Source organism: Falco naumanni, chromosome Z (assembly GCF_017639655.2).
Source record: "Falco naumanni isolate bFalNau1 chromosome Z, bFalNau1.pat, whole genome shotgun sequence".
Taxonomy (NCBI): Eukaryota; Metazoa; Chordata; class Aves; order Falconiformes; family Falconidae; genus Falco; species Falco naumanni.
In genome coordinates this window covers 21297496-21322804 of record NC_054080.1, presented here as the reverse complement: position 1 = coordinate 21322804, position 25309 = coordinate 21297496, and the positions used below count along the sequence as shown (strand labels likewise).

At 39.9% G+C, this 25309-nt stretch overlaps 1 protein-coding gene across 3 annotated transcripts in view; it reads right to left on the bottom strand.

Moving 5' to 3' along the window:
- LOC121081382 (synuclein alpha interacting protein) overlaps positions 1-25309 on the bottom strand; it is a 94747-nt gene that overhangs the window by 5422 nt on the left and 64016 nt on the right. For 2 of the 3 annotated variants that reach the window (XM_040580374.1, XM_040580373.1), the window contains exons 6-11: positions 25167-25280; positions 19807-19932; positions 15661-15830; positions 8584-8676; positions 4975-6037; positions 3134-3204 (exon numbers count right to left, since the gene is read on the bottom strand). In XM_040580374.1, coding sequence (XP_040436308.1) covers positions 3134-3204; positions 4975-6037; positions 8584-8676; positions 15661-15830; positions 19807-19932; positions 25167-25280 — 1637 coding nt within the window. The remainder of the gene's footprint in view (positions 1-3133; positions 3205-4974; positions 6038-8583; positions 8677-15660; positions 15831-19806; positions 19933-25166; positions 25281-25309) is intronic. The other variant, XM_040580375.1, reaches the window with a different exon arrangement.

Genomic DNA, 25309 nt, shown 5'->3' with positions numbered 1-25309 from the left:
TTATTGAAGGATGCTTTCTAAGGCTAAGATTATTTCCATCAATTAACTACTGCATTAGCTTAGACTTGCAGCACTGAAAGACCCTGTGGGCAGGTCCTCCAAGTAGAGACTAGGCACTCCGAAGACCCCGTTTTGCAGCCTAACAGTTGCACTGACACCTTGAAGAGGATCATTTTTAGCTAATGCAGATGCCTCTAAGTGACAATGTTGAACAGACATGCCTTTTATAATTGTGCCTGCTGATATGAAGGAAACTTATTACCAATATTACTAATTACTAGCCACATTTCTAATATCTTCTGGTGCCTGTGTCATCACAGAAATACCGAACATCCCCTCATGCAACAGGCACTGATGCATAATCATAACAGTTCACAACAGAATGACTATAAATTGTCTGGGACAAAGCCTTAATTACTTTCATATTGATTTTATACTGTACTAGTTTGAATCATAACTATTTTATTAGAAATACATATAAGCATTCTTTTTTTAGAGTATATCTGAATTGTAATTTATTCAGCAGTAGATCTGTCAGTGGGATACCTGTTAGGTTAGATCCACCTACTGTTTTAGAAGCTTCTCCCGTCTGGTATCTGACAGAAACCTGATGGTAGGTTCTGCTGATTGCCCCTGACATATGAAGCAATTTTTGCTGTTGATAGCTGCAGCTAATGCATGGTTTTGTATCGATACGGTGAGTTAGTGCTTACTTTAATGTACTGCAGATCTCATATGATTTAAAGTGTGGGAAAGAACTGTTCATTGGCATACATGTAAGATGGAAAAAACTCCAAGCATTTGCTTGGAGTCATAATATGCAAGAAATTAGCCAATCCTTCCAAAAGCGGAAAAAATATCCCAAGCCATCCTGAACATCCCAAATTTACTCTAGGGCCCTAACAAAAATAGGGTGTATCAAATTTTAATCAGACACTAGAAAATTTAATAAAATCCTCTACTATTAAGCTGTGACCAGTTTGAAAAAGTAAACTACAAAACCTTGATGTACTTGGGTATTTTGAATGAAAAAATGAAACAAACTAAATAAAGAGAAGCTAAAGAAAAGAAGCTGAAAACTGGCGGGCTGGAATGCCATCTGACTGAAGATAGAGTTTGTATAATGACTTCAGATTTCAGAACATTCTAATAAAATTCCCTATATAAAGCTCTAAAGTTAAAATGGTTTTGGGATTGTATCCAGAAATATAACTCCCCAATATAACAGTCTACAAAGGTTTAAAACACCAAGACTAGACACTTTTCTAGAAAGGTTTTTTTTTTTTTTTCAAAAGAACTCTGCAGTGGTAATTACGCAGCCTCCCTAGACCATTCAGTGAAAATTCAGTGTTCAGGGGCTTGTAGCGTACATGACGGTGATGTTCTATTATCTAAATTTCACAGGCTACAAGGCAGCATGCAGCAGTCTAACAACAGGCACACATTTTGCTGTTCAAAAATCACAGCCATACCAAAAGGCATCACAAACACTAGCTCAGAAGCTCGGAGAGCCTTCAGGTCTGTGTTCTGCTTTCATCAAGCACAATACATCTTCCCTTCTTATGTGATCTTTGGAAATCTCCTGCCACAGACTCTGGCACACAATTTGCCCACCTCTGTCCTAACCTGTGGGTACAGCAACAGCCTCCTGAAGCTGTACCCCTAGTGCACTCTGCTCCTTGTTCCCTACTCTCTGGTTTTCCACATGCCGACCGCCATGGGGGCATCCTCAGGACATGGTACCCAGATCAGCAGTCCTGGAGGGACAGCCAGGAGTCCAGGACCAACCTTCACCCTCCCAGCAAGTGACTCTGCAGTGGCAGCCAGGCCTTCCCAGTCTCTCGCTGCTTCTGGGGAAATACCATGCTGCCAGGGATCTGTCACACAAAAGCATTTGCACAAAGCAATACTGAATTGCAACAACTGGCTACATCTGGGAGATGGCTCTAACTTTAAGGATGAAATCAATGGGTTTGTATTACTCCAGAGTCTGGACAGGCAGACGGGTGCTTTGACTGGAGGCTGCCCACTGATGCTCCCTCAAACTGCTGCTGTGAGGTCAGTTTCCGTACTAGAATTTCTCTCTTTGCTTTCAGAAGCAAATGAAACCGCCTGGAAACCTTAAAGTTCTGCTCCTGGTTTCACATATACTGTGGCAATGACTTCAGAACAAAATTCCCATTTCCACCACGGAAATAGGAGTTTTTAAGCATGGGAAGTGCCTGGCATTAGAAAACAAGCAAAAAAAAATAAAAATTATTACACATTTAGAAAAGGTTAACTTAAAAGTAATTTAGGTTCCCGAACTGCAGAATGACTAATTTACAATTTCCCAGAAGTACCTTTGTATCTATAATTTTGGTGTGAATAGCAATCATTTCCAGGCCTAATTAAAGCATCTACATCTCAGCGTAACAGAAAAAAATATCATCACAAGAATTAGTGAGTGTTAAGAGTTGATAAAAATGACAGGTACTTTTAACAAAGCATTTTCTTAAAAAAACCCCACATATTATCAAATGATGTTTTTTCCAACATGTCTTTATGGACCTTGAGGGACTGGTCTCTATCTGACTGAATACTCTTGATGAACCACATCTAAATTAAGGAGTTTGAACACAGTCAAATTTACCAGAGTTTTAAAAGACAGATTTAACTTCAAAGTCTGAGAGAGAGTAAGAAAAATGTGTGAAAACAGGACAGCACTAGACTTACAGTACAGCATTCTGCCTCATGTTGTCTGTACTCCCCATTTAGATACGAACTCTGGTCTTTTTGCTCTCCTCAGGAGAGGAAATTTAATTTCCATTCTCATCTGGTACTTGACTTTCATTCAACAGAGGCTGAATACTCAGCCAAAGTGCACTATACTCCCTGGTGGATTTACGAGTATGAATACTTTCTATACTTGCTTGGATATGAAAGCCTGTAGCCAGTTCAATGGTGACATCAACAGAAATCCATCACAAATTTCTGCTTTTCTAGGAATTTAGATGTTCATTTGTTCATCTATTTCCTGTCTTGTGCATCAACCAATTCCAGTATTTCAGTTATGAATAACACTAGCAGACACAGGCAATTTGAGAAAAAAAAGCAACTGAGGTGCTAAACATCAACATGCATATGCACATACCAAGCATAGTTACACAGAAGTTCTTCATTCAGCATGCTAGAGGAAAGACTGGTGTAGCTGAAGTGAGGACCCTAAGGAAGTACAACATCAATATCAGTTAAAAACATGCACTGAGGTTACCACATGCGTAATGGATGTCTACCAAAACATGCAGTCAAATAGCCACAACATTTTAACAGATTTCTTTTTCAGTTAGTAAATGAGGCTGAATCTGTTACCCCTTTAAGATGTGCGCCATGGTCCTTTGTGTTGGTATGAAAATATATTCTTCCCACTGCTTCGATGTTGGCAACTATGACATGCAAACATGGCCTTTTCACAGGCAACATGCATTTTACAGCGCAAGCATCAATACTGTTATAATTACCTCATCAAACTCTTTAGATTTCTTAGAGAACTATGAAAAATGCTTGTGACCTTGCAATCTCTCAGAACATCTTTGAAGACAGACTGTCTTTTCCTCTGTCACTATAAAATCTCAACCACTCTTGAAAAAAAATTGCCGTCGTGTAACGAAAATACTTCTATGTTAAATTGGCTGTTCAACTAGATGGTGTATGTCTTTAAAAGCCCAAATCAGTAGTTCATACTGTGATTCTGAGTAGACTTTAACAAATGTAGTCCCACTTCAATTTATCCTATTAGGTCTCCTTTGGATTTTTTATTTCATTTCACATTCTGCTATAGCACTACTGCTCCAGCAGTACCCATTAACATGGCCTGCTCAGTGTTTTCCAGCTCTCTCTTTCCACTGTTTCTTTTCCATACTAATTTTGCCTCCTCTGTGCCTAAGATTTTCCTGCGTTTTTCTCCCATTACCTTGTCATACTTTTTACAGTATATAATTCACTGTTCCTCCTCCTCCTCTTGGCTGGCTTTATGTTCTTTTTTTTCATCTTGAAATTATTCTTTTGCCTCATGTCTTTCCATCCACCCCTTCCCTCCCATCCTGTCTTTCACAGTGGATTAAATCATCTACCATTCCTTCTCACTCAACTCTTTATTGTATCTCCAGATGCTCGCACGTCTCTCTGTTCCACAAACACACTGTGCTCACAGTATTTCCTAATTCTGCCTCTTTCATGCAATACCTCTTCCTTTCTCTTGGAAGATACATTTGGTCAAAGTATTTTCCCCTTTCTTTTGAACAAGACAGCCAGCCTCCTAACTGGAGACACCCTCTTTCTGTTGGGATCCCAGAAAGGGCACTGTGTTGACTGCAGTGAGGGGATTATCTAGGTCCAGTACATTTTGCTACAGACCCACCATATGATCTGGCATGAGAAGACTCTGTGCTATAAGGAGAGGGTGGGTAAAAAGAAGGCTGGGTAGTGACAGCTTCAACACCTAGGGGATGGCTGTAGCTCCCACAGAAGCAGGAAGGACCATTCCTGCTATTTTTTCTTTATATTCTATCACTTATTTTTATCCTGTTGGCCTCATCGGTCTTGGCTCTAGGACAGGACAAGGCCAGTCCTTCAGTTATTTACTCTTCAGAAATCCCATGGACTCAAGTGTGACATTCTCATTGTATGACTTGTCATGCAGAGCAACATCAAACATAATTTTCAGGTGAGTCATGTCTCTGTGGAAAGCTTTCAACACAGAACATGTGAACCACGGGCACTAAGAGTAAAGGCTCTGTACCCAAGCAATATCTGCCAGTCCTTGGAAAAGCCTTCCAAAATTAAAACACTGGATGGGCTTTCTATAGGTCAAACAGAGTAAAGTATTGGTGTGCATCCTTCTGCTACAGAAAGGCAGGAAAAAGCAGCTGTCAAACTTATTACTTAAAGAGAGAAGAGAAAAAAAAATTCCCTTCCTCCTTTCAGTGCACTCACTGGCTTGTTTCTTCCTTTTGTAAGAGCTGCTGGATTTCCCTTGCTGTCTGCTGTCTTCCTTCCTAATGAGGTAAAAGGCAGCGTTGATGAGGTTTTGATCAGGTTTGCTGTTTGACAGTTGTTGTTGTTATTTTGGTTGCCACTCAGCGTCTCCATTATGGACCGAAAGGTTCCAAACGGCCTTTTCAGCTGGTCCCCCACCGGCTCCCCAGAGCTGGGGGGAGCCCGAATGAGTCCTTTGCTTTGGTCTTTATCCTTTTCCTCATTCAGTTCTGACTCTGCTAGCTCCACCTGCACCACAGGCTCCTCGAAAGTCACTCGGAGTTTCAGATTTTGGGAGGTTCTGCGCTTTGAAGACGGAGACTTGAGAGCACTCTTAGGGCTGGTGGCAACCTTTTGAGCAGTGGCGCTGTCCATGCTGGATGGAGAGTTGTCTCCACAAAATTGGCTCTGAGGTACACTACCAGACTGATACGGGGCTTCATTATCTGGATCACTGCTCTCTGAAGTAGGGGACGGACTGTGGCCATCCACGGACTTAGAGGCCCTGATACCAAAAGGGAAGCGGCGCCCTGCTGCAGAAGTGTGTTTCTTAATCATCAGGTGCAAACTCTCTGCGCTTTCAACACTCTCCACTATGGGCTGAGGTCTTGGTTTGTCAGTTCTTTTCACAGAGGTGTTCTTGTGGTCCTCAGAATTAGCTGAGTCTGTGTCAGACTCGCTGAGTGACCTCTGCATTAGTTGTCTCAGTCTAGCTAACTTCAGCTCCCTTTTCTCTGGCAAAATCTTCTTCACGTTCTTGGAGGATGCATGAGCATCCTGAAATTCCAAAGTCAGCTTTTCCTGCATACAGACATTTTCAGAGATTTCCTTCCCCAGCAACTGGCGCAAGATTTTATCTGAGTCCTCATCTTTTATCTTGGCTCGACTGCGACTAGAAGTTCCCAAGCTGCCAAGAATCTGAATCCCATCTTGGGTGTTCAATTTACTTTTTGGTGGAGACAGTTCATCTGCTTCAGATGGTTTCCACTGGGGTTTGCCAGAAGCAGGAGATGATGGCAAGCTTAAAAAAAAAAAAAAGAAAAAAGAAAAAAAAAAAGAGGAGGAAATACCATAGCCAAATTAATGCACATATAAAATGTGAAACTGCCATTTCCAGTGTATGTGTCTGTCTCAGCTTATTGTTACTTATCCTCTTCATCGCTACTCACATGGAATTCATTACCATGATGCCACAGTGAAGATTACACAGAGGAGGATGTAACCCTGCTTCCACTCCTAATTAGGATCTGAGTCTCTTCACTTTCTCTTACAAACAAAATTCCTTAAAATCAAAACTTGGAATGGTTATTTCAATGCCAAAGATGACTTTCTGAGGGAAACTTTAAAGAAACTACTGTTTCCTATTTGTAGGAGTTGACATATCTTAAAAGGCAAAAAAAAAAAAACCCTCAAGGCCAAATGCCTACTATCCAAGTCACATCATGATAAAAAAGTAGCTTATTCTAAATACTGTGAAAGCACCATCTGTCTGCATAGCAATGATTTCATAAATCTAAACTTCATCTGGTATTAATAATAGTCTTATAAGACCTCATAAAAAGTCAGGGCCATTTGCACTCAAAGCCTTTTCAGATACGAAATACTGAAAAGCATGAGAAAGGTGACATGAATTTATTTAAATACTATTACAATAATAAATCAAATTTAGAACTCCAAATGTTATATATCAAGGAAAACGCAATCTCAGGTAAGTCTGATTTGCAAAGAACATAAATTACAGAGGCCAGTTCTTTCCCCATGACATATGCCAAAGCTCATAATACTCCACATTCTTATTTTAAACCACCTTTCCTCTAAGCAAGGGTAAGGTGACAAAATTAAGGTTGGTGTGAAGCACTGAATTAATGTATTTTATTTCTTTCTTGACAAGCAACTTCTACTCTGATGAGTCTATAGTTCTCACAGTGTACAAAATTCACACACCTATACTGGCTACCTTATCTTCAACTAATTTTGCACTTTTTCTCCTGTGGCAAAGTGAAACAGACACTGAAGAATATGCACGTATCTACAATAGACATTCCTAGTAAATGGGATAGGTTCTTTTAGATCTGCTACTGGTTCCTTGGATCATGATAATATCCACAGTGAGTTTTAGCTAGAAGGAAAAGTAGTAACCAACTATGAAATAAAATAGTCATCGTTTTCAGACTTGCTTATTTGGCTAAAAAGATATTGAAACTTACCCTTTAACAGGAATAATGAATGATGAGAGATCTGCTCTCACCTGATCTTATCTAATACTGAAAGAAAAACAGTCCTGGTGTTCAACAGGACTCAGATGCGAGACCACTTGGAAAGACCAGTCAGCAAAAATCACAGAAACCAAATGAGCTGGAAGACCGTGTTTGCTCCCATTGTCCCTGTTGAGCTGGTAGGCAGGGAAGACAAAGATCATGATTCTAAAAAAACCAACAAGACAACTCTTTCCAGTGTGGTTTTCTACTTCAGCAGGAGTCTGGAGTTTACAGTCCTTTCCTAGCTGATGTTCCTTTACACAAATGCATTTCCACTCCCAATGCCTTTGTCATCTACTTTTGCAACTATTTGCACTTGTCTAAAACACAGACTCAGAAATTCAGAGATATGCAGCACTTGTCCAGAAAAGCACTTGAGATTCTTTGAGAATGGAAAAAAAGCAGTCACTGATCCTGAGTTCATGCTTGATGACCCAAAGCTCTGACCATCAATGACTGCAGAAGCTCTTACGCTGGCTTTATATTTTAACATCTAAGTAGCTCCCTAACAACTCTGTAACAGGAAGAAGTGCTGTATATGTCTTCCAGAGAGGAACTCAAATAGAAGATATAGATATAGAACAGAATGATAAATCAAGTCCTATTTGCATGTCAGTAACTTAATTCTCTTCAAAGTCTTCTTCAGATTGCTATCGGAGAGAAGTCGTGTGCTTGCTTCACTTCCATGCATCACGCTGGAAGTCCATGGCAGAAGTCAGAGAGATATGTTAGCAGACTCCAGATCCAGTCCTATGCCTTTACCTTCCTCCTCTTTAATGGTACTCAGTTTGTGTCTATTTCTAGGACTTCTGACAGGATATGTAAACAATATATAAAATTTCTGGAGTTTTGACATTTTATACAAGCTACTGCAGCCAAAAGATTTAATGAGTGTAAGGAGTCTCATTAATATGAAATCAGGTTTTGTTTTTGGTAACTGGCTTTTTGAATTATGGCTGGCAATAATGTACAGTGGAACACCACAAGCTCAAACTTTACAACTTTCCTAGGGGTGTCTAGGATCCTTTGCTATTCATCTAATACAAAATACATTTTATTCCACTGTAAATCTGATTTTCACTCTGCTGGGAAACAGGGACTATTCACTTCATACTCAAAATTTCTCATATGTATACAACATCACACACTGTCAAATTCTAGAAATCCAGCTCCAGGCCCATTGAGGTAAAACCCCATATTTAGTTTACAGAACACATCTACTATTTACATAGGTCACAGATTCTCTTGATAACTGATATGCCACAAAACTGTGTAAATCCAGGCTGCTGCACAATTCCAGGCACCTTACCTTGGGGACGTGGGCAGTGACTTGCCCTCTGACCGCTGGGCTTCTAAAAGCTGCTGGAGTTGGTTCTGTAATGTCACACGTTCCACTGTCTGCCTGCAGGAAAATGTAAGACTGTTTACCTTGAACTGTAAAACTGTCAGCATTAGTAAGCTGTGCGATAACTGACACTACCCGTTCAGCCTTGTATTCAGAAAGAAGTCCTCTTCACCTATACTTTACAAAGTAAAGAAATAAAAAGAGAAATTATAAATAGTAACAGAGAGTTTGTACTTGCGGACATTGTGTGACCACTGTACAAGACCAATTGAGAGACACTTGTCTTGAGATTATACTTTACATAAGGACAAGTGTGGGACCATATGCAGCTGTTAATTGGAACCGAGTGATCCACAAGAAAATAATAGTCAGGAAACAAATATATGGCACAGCAAACTTAGGGACACTTGGTTCTTACCCGTTTGTGTAAAGGAAGAGGAAAGGGCCAGGTTAAGAAGTCACTTACATTTAGTGGATGGCTTTTACTCAGCTAAGCTCAGACAACTGCTCTCTCCTTTTCTATCCGCAAATGAACTCAGAGGAGCCTTTGCCCACCGGGAAGGGCTGGTCCAATCTTCTTCAGCTGCAGGATGGAGCTAAGTACGACCTCTGTGTATTCAGGGGAGTAGAAAAAACTACACCTGCTTGCTGCCCAACCTTACCAAAAGTCCTACCTGTGCTCTGCACCGACCTTATACTCAGTAGTGCTGTACCTACTGCAGTCTATCACTTTGTGTGGTGCTGTGATCCACACTGCTTTGTAAATAACTTTAGAGACCAGTGTTTAAAAAAATTGTAATAGTAGATATATATCATTAGTAATACGAAGTGACATCCATACCAGAAACTCCATTTACCATAGAACTGTAACCACAATCTCTGTTCTCCTGCCTCATACTTATTTCCATAGAAAGGACTCAGTTGAACCAGACAACCTGCAAACCTTCAAGCAGTTCTATGAAAACAAAGGAATGGATCAATTTTCCACAAAGAGTTCTTCTACCTCTCCCTGCTCCCATCCAATTGAGACCTTCCATTCTAACATCAAAACATCCCTTTAGCTTGTCGACCACCACAGATAGCATTCAATTTTGTTTAGTGCCCTGTAAGTTCCAGTGCCTTTAAACACTGCACAGACAGAATTGTCGGGAAACTACCAGAACACAAGAGATGTACAGCTATACTGTCTTTCACCTAGATTACAAATGGTACATTTAGTTTTATTCCCTGACAAAATGACCATGTGAAAATGGCTTTTTATCTGGTTCTCTCAGGCTCTGTTTCTGTTCCTGCAGAAGTAACATAGTTTTAGTACTTTTATTCTTGTTGGATCTGCAGATCTAATACAGTTCTCCACCAGTGAGCTGGACTCTTTCCTAGCTCGCATGCCATCAGAGACGAGTTAGCTGAGTTCCAAATGCAGTCTTTATAACTGGCAATGTCAAAGCCAGAAAGAATCCAGACGACTTTTTAGACTAGGGGCTGTATTTGCAGGGCTGGCAGAAAACAAATGTTTTACTTTCAACGTATCAGAGTGGATCTAAAAAGTGCTACAGAAATAAAGGTGGGATCTCAACATATTGCCTTGCTATCACGTTTTACAACACAACCATGCTTTATGTACATCCTTTCTTCCTTTAATTTTCCATCTTCTTTCCTCTTGCCTACACACTGCCTTAGACTATTTTAAAATTACTCCTACCATCTGTCAACATTGGCTTATATTGCAACTCCCCAGATACTCTCTTTTAAGAGCCAGGGAAATTTTCATTTGAGATTAGACTGTGATGCAATTTATCTGTTTTATTTGCCTTTTATGCTTCCTTCAACTTCTATTTCTAAATATCTAAATAATGTAGCTAACAGCTTCCTACGCTTTTAGGTTTAATGGAAATTTCTGACACCTCTTCTACTGAGTTAATGTTCTCATACCACTTAAACATTTTATTGTGCTAAAAGAATTAAAGTTTCCTCCATTTTCACAGTTTAACTAGTTAGTAAATAGCTCACAGAAATCCATGCATCTTGCCAGCACTATCCCTGAAGACATATAACTAGATATATATCTATAAAAGATATATATATCTAAAATAAAATTGAAAACAAGGGATCACAACTTCGTGGAACAGCAATATTTTTAAAGTATTAAACCCAGACTGATTTAGGAAACTAGATCACTGTAGCTTCAGGGGTAAGAGGGTCCACTTATTTATGATATTTAATGCCCCAGTGCTGAGGGTCTTAGCTTAGACGATGTTACCAGTAAGTAATATGTAAGGACTCTTCTGTGTCTACTTAGAAATTGTGGACCCCAGCTACCTCCTAATGAAATCAAGGAGCTCATTAACTGAACGGGCAACAGGCTAAGACACTGGACTCTGCTGAAGTATCTTTCATAGTATGTTGCCTTACTTTTCTGTTTTGTTTCAAATAAAACAAGAATGGCCACACTACAAAGCAGAAAATAAAACAGCTTAACTAAGTGAAAAAGAGATGAACATTGTAAAGTGTATACTGGGTTTCTTACGGTATGTCTATATAACACTTACTACCACAAAAAAAACCACACAACAACCCAGCCTCAACCAACAAACTAACCAGAAACTTGTACACACCTTACCATACTACAACAATAATTTTTTATTCACCTAATCTTACAGCTATTCGTATGAAGTTTCAGGAAAATCATGGATTTTTGTAACAGAACACAGAAAAGTGGTGGATGTAACAGAGGATATTAAAGTACTTTCTCATCTTCGTCTTTTGACTCATGGTTTGCTTTGATCTTTGCCTTGCCTTGCTTTTGATAGTGTATCAAAAGGATCAATAAGTGTCTCCATTAATCACTTGGCACATTCAGGTCCATAAACATAGGACAGTCAACCCTTTGGGAATGCAGGTAGAAAAGTCTGTCATCAAGCAGCATTGTAAAAGTCATCTAGGGAAGCATTAATTTTATGTCATTAGTTCTGACTTGGTCTCTTCAGGCCAGGAAAGCCCAAACAATACAAGGAATTACTACTAGTGTCATCAGTGTTAGAAACCATGTATTTGTGCAGGTAGGCATTTTCTACACTGGCAACTAAGGTTTTTTTAGGAAGATGAAATCAGTGAGGGAGTAACTAAGACTGTAAGACCTATGGAGACCTCTGGAAATAAAATGAAAGCCAATATTTTGTATAGACTTTTGTGACTGTCCTAAGCATTTAGTTTAGTTCAGAAAGTCCTAGTGGACTGACCAAACTTCTATAATTAGCAAGAGATGCAAGCCAAAGCTTTAGTTTCGAAGCCAGTAACAGAAGTATTTGTGGGCCACTTTTCTTTTTACTTATTGAAATAATTGCTTGGTTCCTTCCCTGTTTTGGGGAAAAGTCTCTGTTAATCCACTTGTGAAGATTTGATGGAACATTTGTAGTTACTACTTATTTCTTTCTTTCCAATATAAAGGCTTTTCTCTCTGAGCCTACTCAGAAGGTTTTGCTATACTCCTCTGTGTTTGTCAGCTGCTTTGGATCAAAGAGCTGAAAGATGTGAAGACTGCAGCAAAATGGGATTTTATTGCTTCAGTATTGTGCCTTCTTTCAGGGATTGCTCCCAAGAGTGTGATGGACTGGGATAACTTCTCTCTAAAACTGTTCTCTGTTGCCTTGATGACTGGAAGAGCTAAGAAGAAGAGAATGAAAGACAGTACTTCCTTCTTTGGTTTAGGACCTTTGAAGACAGGTCGTGCTAGGTGCTAGTCTCAGACAGTGCTGTTCTTGCACAATATCAGCCATTCCACTCTTTCTGTGGCTGCGGACATACAGTGTTATCAGAGAGGGGCTTTCACCCCTGGCTAATAAGGCACCCTGAGTAAAAGAAGATTGCCTGATCAGCTCATATTTACAGCAGCTGAGGGAAGGCTGTGAAGCATATAAGGGCCTTCTGTGTTGATACTGACCATTCAAGTCATGATACAATCATAACTCCTTTGTCTCTAGAACAATGTCCATTAACAGCAGCAGAAGTATGTGGAGAGAATGCAGAAAAGCCATCTCAGCTGCCCAAGTTGGAGCTATTCCAATGCAACAGCAGTTTGAAGTGACTTGGTTGGTAGACTGGACTTCCATCTGTTGCCATGTGGTGCTTTCAGGATCTTCAGAGGTGCTGTAGCAAATGAATTCTCCTGCTACTTTGTACCACGCTTGGATTTTTATGCAGGATGGGCCTGCTTAAAAGGGCAAGAGTCTTCTTCCATCATCCCCTGTAGCTTCTGAGCATGGGCCTCAGAACATGGTCTACTGCTTCTACCGGAGCTACTCACAGCCTGAGGCTGGAAGCCCAAAGAGCCATGCAGAAGCTGCTTTTTCAAGCAGAAAATAGAATATTTAATTGCCTCAGTAGACAGCAACAGGGTTGCACAAGAGACTCACATCTCTTTGTGGAAGAGGAAGAAAAAGCTGCTGCTGTGCTTACTGGAGCTAAATCTGAAGCCTGAAAAAACAGGCTGCTGAAGGGAAGCAGATTTAACTCCAGCTGAGACAAGCAAAGGAACCCACCAGGGGCCAGATAAGAATCGTTTAAATGACTTCCTATGTAAGCAGTCTGTGAGATGACAAAGGGGAAACTTGGGGAAGTGCTAATGCTTTTGTCAGGAAAGTCAGAACTAGACTATTTCTGTGGGGGTAAACAGCCTGCAGACCAACACAAATCTTTCTTTTCTGTGAGAGGTAACACACCAAGCACAGGGTATGCACTGAAGAGAACAGACATGGAGAATCTGGCTGCAATTTCTGCTTCCTGATGTGTGCAGTTTTTTTCTGCGAAGTTATGGGGAAAAATTAATTTCATTATATACTGAGATGAGTCAGACACTAATGCATGCTACTCAGGAAGTACCTGTATTCTGTTTTTTCCCTTTATATCAGCTGATTTGTATATTTTAGGATTTCTTAGCAAATGAATCAACTATAAAATATCTGGTACTTTAAAATGTCCAGTGAACAGGATCAGACTGTAAAATTATGAAACCAGAAAAATATAATAAACCTTAGTTCACTGTTTGTATTTATGAGATTCTAAATGTAAAAGAAGAGTGAAGACATCACAAAGAGAAAATGTCTTTATAATATAAAACTTAGAGGATCAAACAAAAATAAGCATACTTCAAATGCAGACAGGTGTTCTGTAATGACAGAAAGGACTGCTACTACACATCCTTTTGCTGTAAAAACACTACAGAATAGATACCTATAGTTAAAAGGGTGAATTAACAATGCAGATAATTTTTACCCTTATTTTCATGATATCCGGTTTGAAACTAAAAATTGCATCACTGTAATGGGTTGGTCCCAGCTGGCAGCCAAGCACCCACACAGCCAGACTCTCACTGCCCCTATGCCACAGTGGGATGAGGGCAAAAAATAGGAAGAACAGAGGCAAAAAAGCTTGTGGTCAAGACAAACCCAGGGAGATTACTTACCAATAACTGTCATGGGCAAAGAGCCTCAAATTGTGGAATTCAATGCAATTCATTGCCAATTAGCATAAATATTTAATTATTGATTCAGGTACTCGGGAAAAATAAAGGGACAGACACCCTCCCCCTATTTAAAATACCTACCCTCCCTTTCCAGGGCTTCAGCTTCACTCCTAGGTTCATCTGCACCCCAGGCCCCTCTTCTCCCCCATTCCCAGGCTTCACTCCAGACACCTCTCTCCCCCTCTGGCCATTGCTGCAGGTTACACCAGTCCTTACAGTGAGCCCATGCGCAGCACAGGTCAGCGTTCATGTGTAGCAGTTTCTCTCTGCTGTTCCTTCTTTCTCACTTTTCCCTGTGCTCTAGTGTGGGCCCTTTACAGGCTGCAGTCTATCTGGGGAAGCACCGGCTCTGGCGTTGGTTTATCCATGGGCTGTAGTCCTTTCAAGGGGCACACTGGTTCCAGCACGGGTGCTTACTCCATGGGCCACGGTCCCTTTGGGGAGCGCCTGCTCTGCCACAGTGTACTTCCTGGTCCTCTGACCTTGCTCTTCTCTCTGTTTGTCACTCTTCTGTTCCCCTCTCCTCTCTGGCATTTTCTGCCCCTTCTTAAATATGCTTTCACAGAGGTGCCACCAACTTGGTTGATGGGCTTAGCTGTGCGCTGCAGTGGGCCTGTTGGAGAGCCAGTGGAGCTAGCTGTGGCCAGCAAAGGGCAGCGCCTCACCTGTTCTCACATAGGCCACCCTTGCAGCTCCCCTGCTAACAGTCTTGTAATTGATACCCAGTACAATTACAGAGATGCTGCTTGCATAAACTGACATGGTCTCCTCTAAACATGCGATTGTCAGAAGCCGTTTTCATGGCTCATGATAGCTGACCAGCTCTTGATCATGTGTCTAAGCTGGAACAACAATAGGTTGGTGCTGAGGCTTTCTAAGAGCCTTATTTTATGAGCCTATTGACACACTAAGTCACGGTAGCTGCATCTACAATAAAAGCAAACAATTGCATAAATTCATGTTTCAAAATAATGGGCTTTTTACATAATTTTTATTATTAAAAGCTATACTAAAATATTAAAAACAGCTCCTATGAAGAAAAACCAGAACACAGGATATTTCCTGAGTAGCCACTGTGGGCTTTGGTGACCTTCCAAGTTCAAAACCCCCTCCAGCTACTATCTCCACTGTTCCTCCCAGCACCAACACCCAGCACTGTAACTGGGAAGAACCAGTCACTACATATAAAAGCATGCTATGTGAACAGAAATTGTGATTATGATGTGGTCCCAAGGTATGCAAAGGGAAAAAGGACCGGATTGTTTCATAAATGCCCTTTTCCACTCCCCCTGCCTTCACCTACCCTCACAGCAAAGTGCCACAAAGAGAACAGATGAAAAACTGAACTTATGCTAAAGGGGAAGGGGCAAATTGTTGAGAGCAGGAAAGAGTGGAGAAATAAGGTAGAAATATGATGAAAGTATCATATACAAGAAGCAGAAAACAGACATGGCTAATAAACAGAAGACAAAGTAGGGTATCATTTTAAGAATGATCACTGATAACAATGAAACACTTACTCCTTCAGCTGCTTAGTTAGCTTGACAACCTGCGAGGCCAATGACATACATGTCTCCACAACTACTAAGTAGCGGGAACACATGGTGTGCCCATGTCGCTCAGCGCTTTGTGAGGGTTTCTCTCCCACATGGTTTTGCATGGTGACATTTGCTCCATACTCAACCAATGTCTGTAAAAACAAAAAAGGAAACATTGACACCCATAAGTATAAGTCTCTGCTGTGACTTCCGGTCATCCACAAGAACAGCTGGATTCAAAGCACGCCTGAATTAAATGCTTGGAACTGTTGATCTAAGCCAATAATTTTTAAAAATCAGTCACTGCGAAGTCCGTATGCAGCCTGAACCCAAACCACATACTGCTAAAATCTATCACTCAGGTGCGAGGATAACACAGAAGACTGAGCTGTGGTTCAGAAGAGCTATAAAAAGACTATATTCTTCCTTCCTCTCCCCTTGCTGGTCTACTCCATTAATTTGTTTTCTGTCCATTTGTTTTACAGCAAGCATGACTTGTAGTATTCATACAGTGAGTGGGACCACCAAATGAAAAGAGAACTTACATTTAGGCACCTATTGATTCCCTCCTGAGCCACAGTAATAAAATCATTCATATGCACCTCTCTATGTATTATTGAACATGGACATGGTAGTCCTAAAAAAGAAGACACAGGCAAGTGCAATTCAAAGGACATCTGTGCTAGATGACATCAGGGTCCAGGGTAGCACGAACACATTGCCTACCAGGTTATAGAGGGTTGTGATGGGCTGTAATGGCTTACCAGGTCTGCTATCTGCTGCTCTTGGGATCTCTGCAAGGCATTGCAATATACCCTTAGAATCTCACTTTACAACTGCCTTTGCTACAGTGTTTGCTGTCTCCTTTTGTGGTTGACCACAGCAGAATCCCTCAGTTTAAAACGCTCAATGCAGCAGTCTCAATGCCCAGATTCCTTAGCCAAGCGATGTCTGGATATGAAAGGTATGGCAGATAATTTCCAACAGCTTTTTTAGGTCAGACAGACACAACTCTGTTTTTGCAGAAGAAAATCTGTACAATGACTTTTTCAATCTGGTTGGTTTGTGGTGTTTGGTTTTTTTAATGCTGAAAGAAGTCTCATTGATTTGCCCTTGCTTGGTTACCCTCTATTTTAGTTTAAAGAGGTACTCAAATATGTGTCAGCTTTTAGACTTCTAAGAAAAACAATGGCTTATACTTGGATGTATACCCCTGTGCTACTCACAGTACTAGCGGAGAATCCTAGCGTGTTGCTGGAGAACTGTCCAGGTTGTGAGTATGACATTTGAATTATGTCTGGGACTTGAATTCAGGGCGTTGTAAGGGCAAAATAAGTTTTGTCAGGCTGACTTCAGGACATCCAATAACTGAAGCAAGGGTTGAGACCAAACCTTCACCCTTTCTGAGCTGTTTGTGAAAATCAGTGTTATGCACTATTTGCTTTACTGGAAAGCCTAGAATAGGACCTAAATATTCTCAGCAATGTTCAGACACACAAAGTTCATAGCACTTTGGAAAAAATTCTGAACAAAATCATAATGCATCCAAAACCTACAGCATCATTAACATTACACATACACATACACATTCAGAAGTGGAGTTGTGTGACTGAGCTCTTGGCTGACTTATCCAAGCAGAGCTGGTAAGCCACAGAGGACTGGAGTGGCCTTGATGACTAAGAACTGCAGGCACAGAATCCTCTACATCAGCTGACAGCAAAGAGGAATGGTGGTCTTGTCTGGTCTGCTAAATATATATCTGGAAAGGAAACTTACTAACATTCTTGCACTGTATCTCATATCAATAAATTTGGTTTAATTTGCCAATAAAAAAAAAATAAAGGAGGAGAGTTATGACCCTGCAGAAAGCAATCTTATAGTCCGGAACATGATAGGGGTCTCACTTGCTCATAAACACAGTGAATAAGATGGCCAAGGAATCACTGACAGCCTTTGACGCTCCATCTTTTGTACTGTTGCTTATACTCTCCCTGCTTCCTTTATTGCTTCTTTCTTTTTACCACATTATTCACTGTGCATTGTTTTAAAGTAGACTACAAGCTCACTGGGTGGAGGGCTTATTTTGTTTCACAGCACAACAAAACATGAACTACACTTAAGACTGTGAGGTGTTAATGAAATGACATTACTGCCATTGTATATTTTTGTTGTTATTAGATATTTTCATAATTTATTTCCCATGGCTTCACAAAACACTTGTTGATTTGTATATTTATCTACAACAGAATAATCTTGATAATTCTAAGCCATTTAATTAAGGTTCACTCTTCACAGGGAAAGCAGAGCTATTCTCTTTTTCGTTTAGTTTTATCCGTTAAATCAGCCTGCAGATGTCACCACTCTGTTCAAAATCATCTACTCATTTATCCTTCAAATGCATTGTACACCTTAGTGAGGCTCTGCTGAGCTAGAAACCCTAAGCACGCCCCCTATCACAATGGTGCTCCCCACTGGTAAATGATTAACATTTCTTCTTCTTCTTTCCACTTCTTTCCAACTATCACAGCAATCTAGCATGGATGTGATGACTTGTTTATTTTATTCTCATAAGAGTTTGTACGGGGTCCATTCCTGACATTTTCAAAAGACTGACATGTCCTGTCAATGAGAAAAGGCAGAGATGGTCATGTCCTCCAAATTTATTTGACGGTGTTCTTTTCAAGTCTGTTCCTTCAGCTCAGTGTCACCTGTTTTACACTTTTTGTTGTGTGAGACTTTCAAACTGGCTTTGATGAGCTATGTCTTCTCTGTGTCCAGATATATAAACAGACAACAATAACAACAACAACAACAACAATAATAATAATAATAATAATAATAATAAGCAGCAGCAGCAGCAGCAGCTATGCATCTGTAGATTCAATGTAACAGTGTGCACAGATATATTTAGGTCTCTGATGAGGTTAGCTAATGAGAATTGACTAGCTATATTTCTTTTAGGGTTGAATCAATAGAAATCTTCTGTATTTGCAGTGGCCTAAGAGATTCTGTGGATCAGTTCATGTGTGGTAACAGGATTAACATGTTTACTGACACATATCTGATCCTTAGACTCTGAGAATTACTGCTCCTTCTTAGACATGTTTTCCTCCTCTACTTGATCACGTTGATTTCTATTTCTTACCTTTCTGCCATGTGGTTATTTATTCTTTTATCTGTTCTTCCCCAAGGACTAATCTGTCTCTCAAATTCCTTTCTGCAGTCTCCTGGAATAATTTTATTATTATATCTTCTCCAAACAGCTTTCACTCAAAGTGCTGACAACACCAAATATTGAAATGTACTCCTGTGACTAATGGTTCTCGTAATTTTGATGGACAAAGAGCACATCTGCAATTCCGTGCAAAGTTGTGACGGTTCACCTAGCTATCCAGCTCAACCCTACAGCTTTTTTGGTATGTCTGCATTGAACACTGGTACTGTAGACAGGTGTCCCAAGTGGTTTATTCAGATCTGGCTCCCAAAAGTACTGTAGTGTGGAAGCCTTCTCAGCAGGACAAATTACCCATTTCAGCAGCTCTATACAACAGATATGTATTGCTTTCAGTGGCCAAGCTGATTCATTGAGAATCAGTTAGAAATCACCATCGTGTTTCATTATTTAGCACAGACACATCCAAAGTTTACTAGTCTGGAAAGGATGGTTTACTCAAGATGGAAATCCTTCAAGACAGAAGAAACTTATCTGTTAGACTTCCTCTCAGCTGGAGAGCTAAATTTTCATTGGAAAAAGAAACAGAAGGAAAATATCAGAACAGTAAGAAGAATATGCATATCCACACTGGCTGCCCTTTTCTAAAATAAAAACATACACATTAGCAGCTGCTTATGTATAAACAATATAATAATGCTTTCTTCTTGCTCTACAACAGTTACTTCATATAGCATATGAAGATATGAAGAACAATAGCATAATTGAGAATAAAATTAAAAACCCAGAGCTTGTCAGTATTTCAGTCTAAGCCCTACTGGTTTACATTTCTTCCTTCTAGTATATTTTAATGTATCAATAATTATTCCCACCTGTAAGATCTCCTATATTTACTTTAATGGTTGTTGTCATTCAAGTTTGATGTAAAGAGGTTTCTGATATAGCTATCATTCTACCTGTATGCATCCTAGATAGCCGTGTTGAGCAGCTATGTGAACAGCTGTATTTCCATCTTGGTCAACTTCATCCAGTGAAATCCCTTGTTCTTGCATAAATTGAAGAAGCCACAGAAGGATTTTCTCCTAGGGAAAGGGGAAAAGAGATGTCACAAAAGATAAGAAATAATGAAAAGCTAGGTGTACTAGAGGAATACTGGTACTTTCACCTGTTACTAAAACTGTCCAATAATTCAGTCTCTTAACTTTGTAGTACTCAGTGTACCACAGGCCCGCCTCTGTTATGTTTTGTTTTGTTTTGTTTTCCTCAAGGAAATAAGGTGAAATACTTTATTTGTTTTATAAAAAAAGTAACAGGAAAAAATATAAGTACTGTAACACATTCTGAGAAATTATACATTAAAAAGTATGTATGTATGTATGTTGGAAAGGAGAGATGAAGCAGAAAAGCCTACATGTCAATCTGAAAATCAGCTTGTCAGATTTGGTGAAACCTCACAAGCCTCTCTGGAAAATTAAAACAGGAGTATGTGCAGATCACAGAGCTGAGCAGTTAGATTCTTCAAATCTATCATCACGCCCCAGCTCTGGCCTGTTGTGCAAGAGGAGAAGCAACACAATTAAAACCTGGAAATCTCTCTGTCCTGAGCTCTCAGTGTATTGACTAATGGACCAGCGCGTTTGGAAGGATGGGGAGACCTGGACAGCAAAACTTGCAAGTGAAAGTCTGGAAGCCAAAACTGAGGTGCCAACTTAACTGTTATTAAAATTGATTTTTGTGTGTAGATGCAGGTATAATACACATTTATATGGGCATTCTTTTCTAACAATGGAGAGTTTATATATGGATAGTAAGATTATTTTTTTTCTTATTTTCCCCAGCAGGTTTATTTGGAAAAATCTTCTTCTGTCTAGGACCCTTCCATGCCTCTCCAGATTAATTTTCACTGTGCCCGGCTGAATGTGATACATATTGAAAATCTAGAATAAATCTATAGACTACATTAAAAAGTGAGGTCCATTAAAGTACAGCTGTCTACAACTGTACTCTCGGTTTCTGCATCTGAATAGCTGAAAGGAATAAATAAAGCTTAAAACCTTTTTATTTAAACATGATTTTTTTGTTATATTCCTTTGGTATCTAGCCTGTGTTATATCGGCTAAGAGCTCTAGTTCAAAAGAGCTTTGCAGATTCTAATGTTGGTGAGGCACAGACTTAACCTGCAGCACTTCAGTAGCTTCAGTGATACATAAATACATAATTGCCCACAGTTACATATGTGGGTCTGTATAAAGTGGGCCTAGATAAAACAGTACTGAAAGCCTGTCTAGGACTCTGAGTGAGCAGTAATCAGTAGGAAAAAGAAAGAATAAAAATGAGAAAAGGAAATTCTCCCTAGGAACCTTGGATATAAACTTCTTTTTAAAGGTACCCCTGAAATTTTAACGTCAAGGAAAAGGAGATGGGTCCTCAGACACTTTTAGGTCTCTTCCAAATGATTCTGCCCATTCAAGAACCTGGATCTCTGCCTGCTACTTCAGAAGGATAGTTTGTGTGGAACTTACCTTCTTCATACTTCCACTTTAACAGCAGTTTTGTTTTTATTACAGGGTGAAGTGATATGTATTTTTACTTCTCCTTGGCTGAATGCCTGATAAAGCTGGCAGCCAGCATGGAGATATGACTTCAGATCGCATATCCCTTTTAAAATACTTTTGAGCAATTTCTCGAGATGCCTGTGGCGTTAGACAGCAGTGAAGAAGGATTACACTACTCCTATGAATTGCCCTTATGCTTTAATAATTAAAAGAAAAATATTTTAGCAAAACTCCTCTGCAGAATTGGAAGATAATTATAGCTTTGAAATCATATATTTCTTTGGAACATAATAGGCACCAGAATGTTAAGCATGTTCTGTAATTTTAGGATCACAATCAGTGTGGAGCAAATTATGCTTTCTAGTCATTTGTCTCATCATCAGGGAAATCAAGTGCCTGGATGGCTATATGCAATCATCTGTACTTAGGACAGTCTGCGCATCAACAGATCACAGGCACAAAGTCAGAGCCCTACTCAAACAGTTTCTGTTTCTCTCAAGTGACTATGTTTTTTGGACAATGTATCCTTGGGGAAAAAAAAGAAAAAGAAAAAGAGGAAACCAACAAAAAAAGAAGAAACCAACTACTTTCTTCACTTGCATCTAGGGAAAATGAAAACATATTTCACAATATATCATATATTACTTTAGTAACACATTTTTATTTGGAAGAAAAGTATTCTTAGGAATAGGTGTATGGACATCAACTCAGTTTACTCAGACAAAACAAAGGATAATGATAAAATTCAGTAGGTCAAGATGATGAAAAATAATCACATATCTCTTACATTACAGGAACGGACAAATACTGACAAATAATTCAGGATATCAGATAATTTTAAGACCTACAATGGTCCTACGTTGTAGCAGTGCTTAATATACCTCTGACATATTCCAGACCTACAATAATTCAAACCTCCCTATAAAAAGATTCTGGAAAATGCCACAATACGTAATTTCTGTTTTGGGACAGGCTGCAGACTTTGGCTCCATCAGCTGGCTTTTGGAGCAGAAAGAACAACTAACAAAGACGTTAGACGGGTTAGCATGGTGAAGAGTACTGACTCTACACCTAACCCTAGCCCCATCACTCAGCATTAATTAAAAAAGCTGCCCTTCCCAGTATCCCTTCACAGTAGAGGAGTAGGAGTAAGAGAAAGCAGCACATTGTCCTTGCAAAATAACATTAGACAGGGAGGCAAACAATCCTGAGGTGAAAAAAAAGGTATGCTGTTAAGCACTTGTGTATCTGGAAGTCACACACTCCTCCCCACTGTGCTCTCCAGCAGTACACCACTGCCAGGTGGTACACAGAACCCCTTCCAGGTCCTCCATCATGCTGTAGCTCTAGTTTCCTGAAGTCCCCCAAGACTCTGGAGCTCAGGGGCAGCAGATCCTTGGCATTCCCCACCCTCTGTCTCTACCTGTGCAATCCATGCTACCACAGCATCTGTGTTGGAAAGAAATGACAGCCCTGTGGAGCTTGTTGTCAGGACATACTATGTGCACCTAGGACTGCACTACTGTCTCCTTCCTGTCACATGGTGGCTGTGCCAGAGATGCCTGGTACACAATCTGCTATGCATCCATGACTTGTTCCTGGCATGGAGAGGCCTGCCAGCAAACATCGTTGCTCCTTGCATGATCCCATGCTTAAAGAAGCTTTTGCTAAGGAAGTATGCTGACCAGGCTACAAGTTCACTTTAAACTCTTCTCCTCTTCCATTAGATGAATTTATGTGGTCCCTCTCTCACTGGAAAAATAGAATATTGTTGAGATGTCTTTGGGATCAGGCCATGATTGTGATTTGATGACCTTTAACATAGGAGTTTTGCTACAAGCTCTCTTTTGCTGCCCATTTGAAATTATGGAAGAAAAATATGGTGCACATGTCTAATGCCTGGGGAAACAATGGATGGACTGATTCTTTTAGAAAATGATTCAATATCAGGTCTTCCCTGTAAAAATATTACTCTTGCAATTCTGCCAAGACCAGTGTTTACATGGATTATCTCTCTCGTGTAAGTAATGGCAAAATAAATTAAAGCTTCGAGCATAGCGCCAACTACGCATTTTAATTTCTCAAAGTTTTTTCTTTTTAACACAGTTGGGTAAGATAGTCTGGCACCTCTTCAGCCTCAACATTCCCTCATGTTTGCAAGATGTTTATGGATTATAAAAAAAAAGATAATTGACATTACATGTGAGCTTTTTTTGGCATTCAGCTAAGAAAATTTGGCAGCAATTTATATATAATTTTTAAATTTCATGGGTGGCTGACTGTAGCTGGTGTTTCTTAACTGGTAGAGCTGCTGTCCTGCTCTGAAAAGAATCTAGATAAAGTGTGCCAGATCTTTTCCTGGCAGTAGACAGCATAGCTCGCTGAAAAAACCCCAAAGCTTCACTGGGTTTAGTTTGCGTAACTATCTTTAGAGACCAGGACAAAATAAGGCTAATCAATTGAAGATATGAATGCAAGTTCACATAAGACTTCCTCTTCCAACCTTTTTCTTCCCAGTAGCAAACACGCCCTTTCTCAAATCCAGTTCTGGTTTGGCTCCCAACCTCCCTATATTCAGTGCTAGGTTTACAGACCAAACTTGCTACAGAAAGCAGGTCACAACCTATCAGTACATCCAGCAGGGTCCTAACCTGCACCTGTAACATCTGCATAGTAGGTGAGTGGAGAAATAGCAAAGGAGGTCTTGCACAGCATGAAAACAAGGGTGTCTGTGTGCCCATGGGAGCAGCAGGAGAAAGGGTAGATTTCCAGCTCCACAGCCTTCCAAACCTCCCCCCTCCAGTAAAATCATGCTTCGACAGGATCAGTTAACAGCAGAAATACGCCACAATAACCGTACGGCATTGAACGTAGGACAGCCGCACTTCTACAGGAAAGAAAAAGATAGTTTTCTTAGTGGTTACATTTTGCTTGTTCTCTATTAACAAGTAGTAGAAAAAAAGCATTAGCACAAAAAGAGTGGGTATTCTTAACTTGTCCTTAATGTCTATTGAAGAAACTGTGTGATAAAGTGGCCCATCTGCCAAAGAGATTAGAGAAGAATAACCGATCGCTATTCCTTGCGTAGTAGGTCCTGGAGAAGGTCATTTTAAGAGAGGTTACTGCAAGGTCTACTTAGGAAAAAACAGACTTTGTGGGAAGAGAATGTGGTGCGATTAAGTGGTGTATGTTTCCCCAGACATTAGCAAAGTGCTTAAATGCTGTACTTCTGTGGTTTCTCATCATTAGATTTATAGATAAGTTAGGTGTGGAACAGGATGGATTTACAACATACTTTTATATGTAATTCTCAATATTACTGGCTAGAACTAGACAGATGATATTCAAGTTTCACCACACTTCACTGCCAATATACTGAATTCCTGAAGTCATAATTTGCCAATTTTTTTCTCTCCTGGAAAAAGAATGTGAACTATCTCAAATCTTTTTGATGATTATTTGATGTGTCCTAGCAGTCCTTTAGGGTTCATAACACCTGATCTCCCTTGATGTTCTTGGGATTGATAGGCTGGCCTAATATGCCAGCTAATCTCCCAGCCATTACTTAAGGCTTAAAAAAACCCAACAACTTAAGGAAAATACTGAAAAAATATACGGATTAAGTGGGAAAATATTTTGCTATCTTTGAACTACTAAGAACACCAGTAATTAAAAGCCACAAAATTATAAACATGGTTTAAGTTGAAATTCTTGTATAAGCATGTAAGTAATCTATTTGAAAAAGTAAATGACAGTCATACCTGGCCATAGCAACCTGCATAATGAATAAGGCTTGGGTGGTCTTTTGAGCAACTTAACTCTGCAATAGCTTCTGTTTCACTCACCATCCATCGAACACACTCCAGCTGACCATTCTAAATAAAACAAAAAAAAATTTACATTC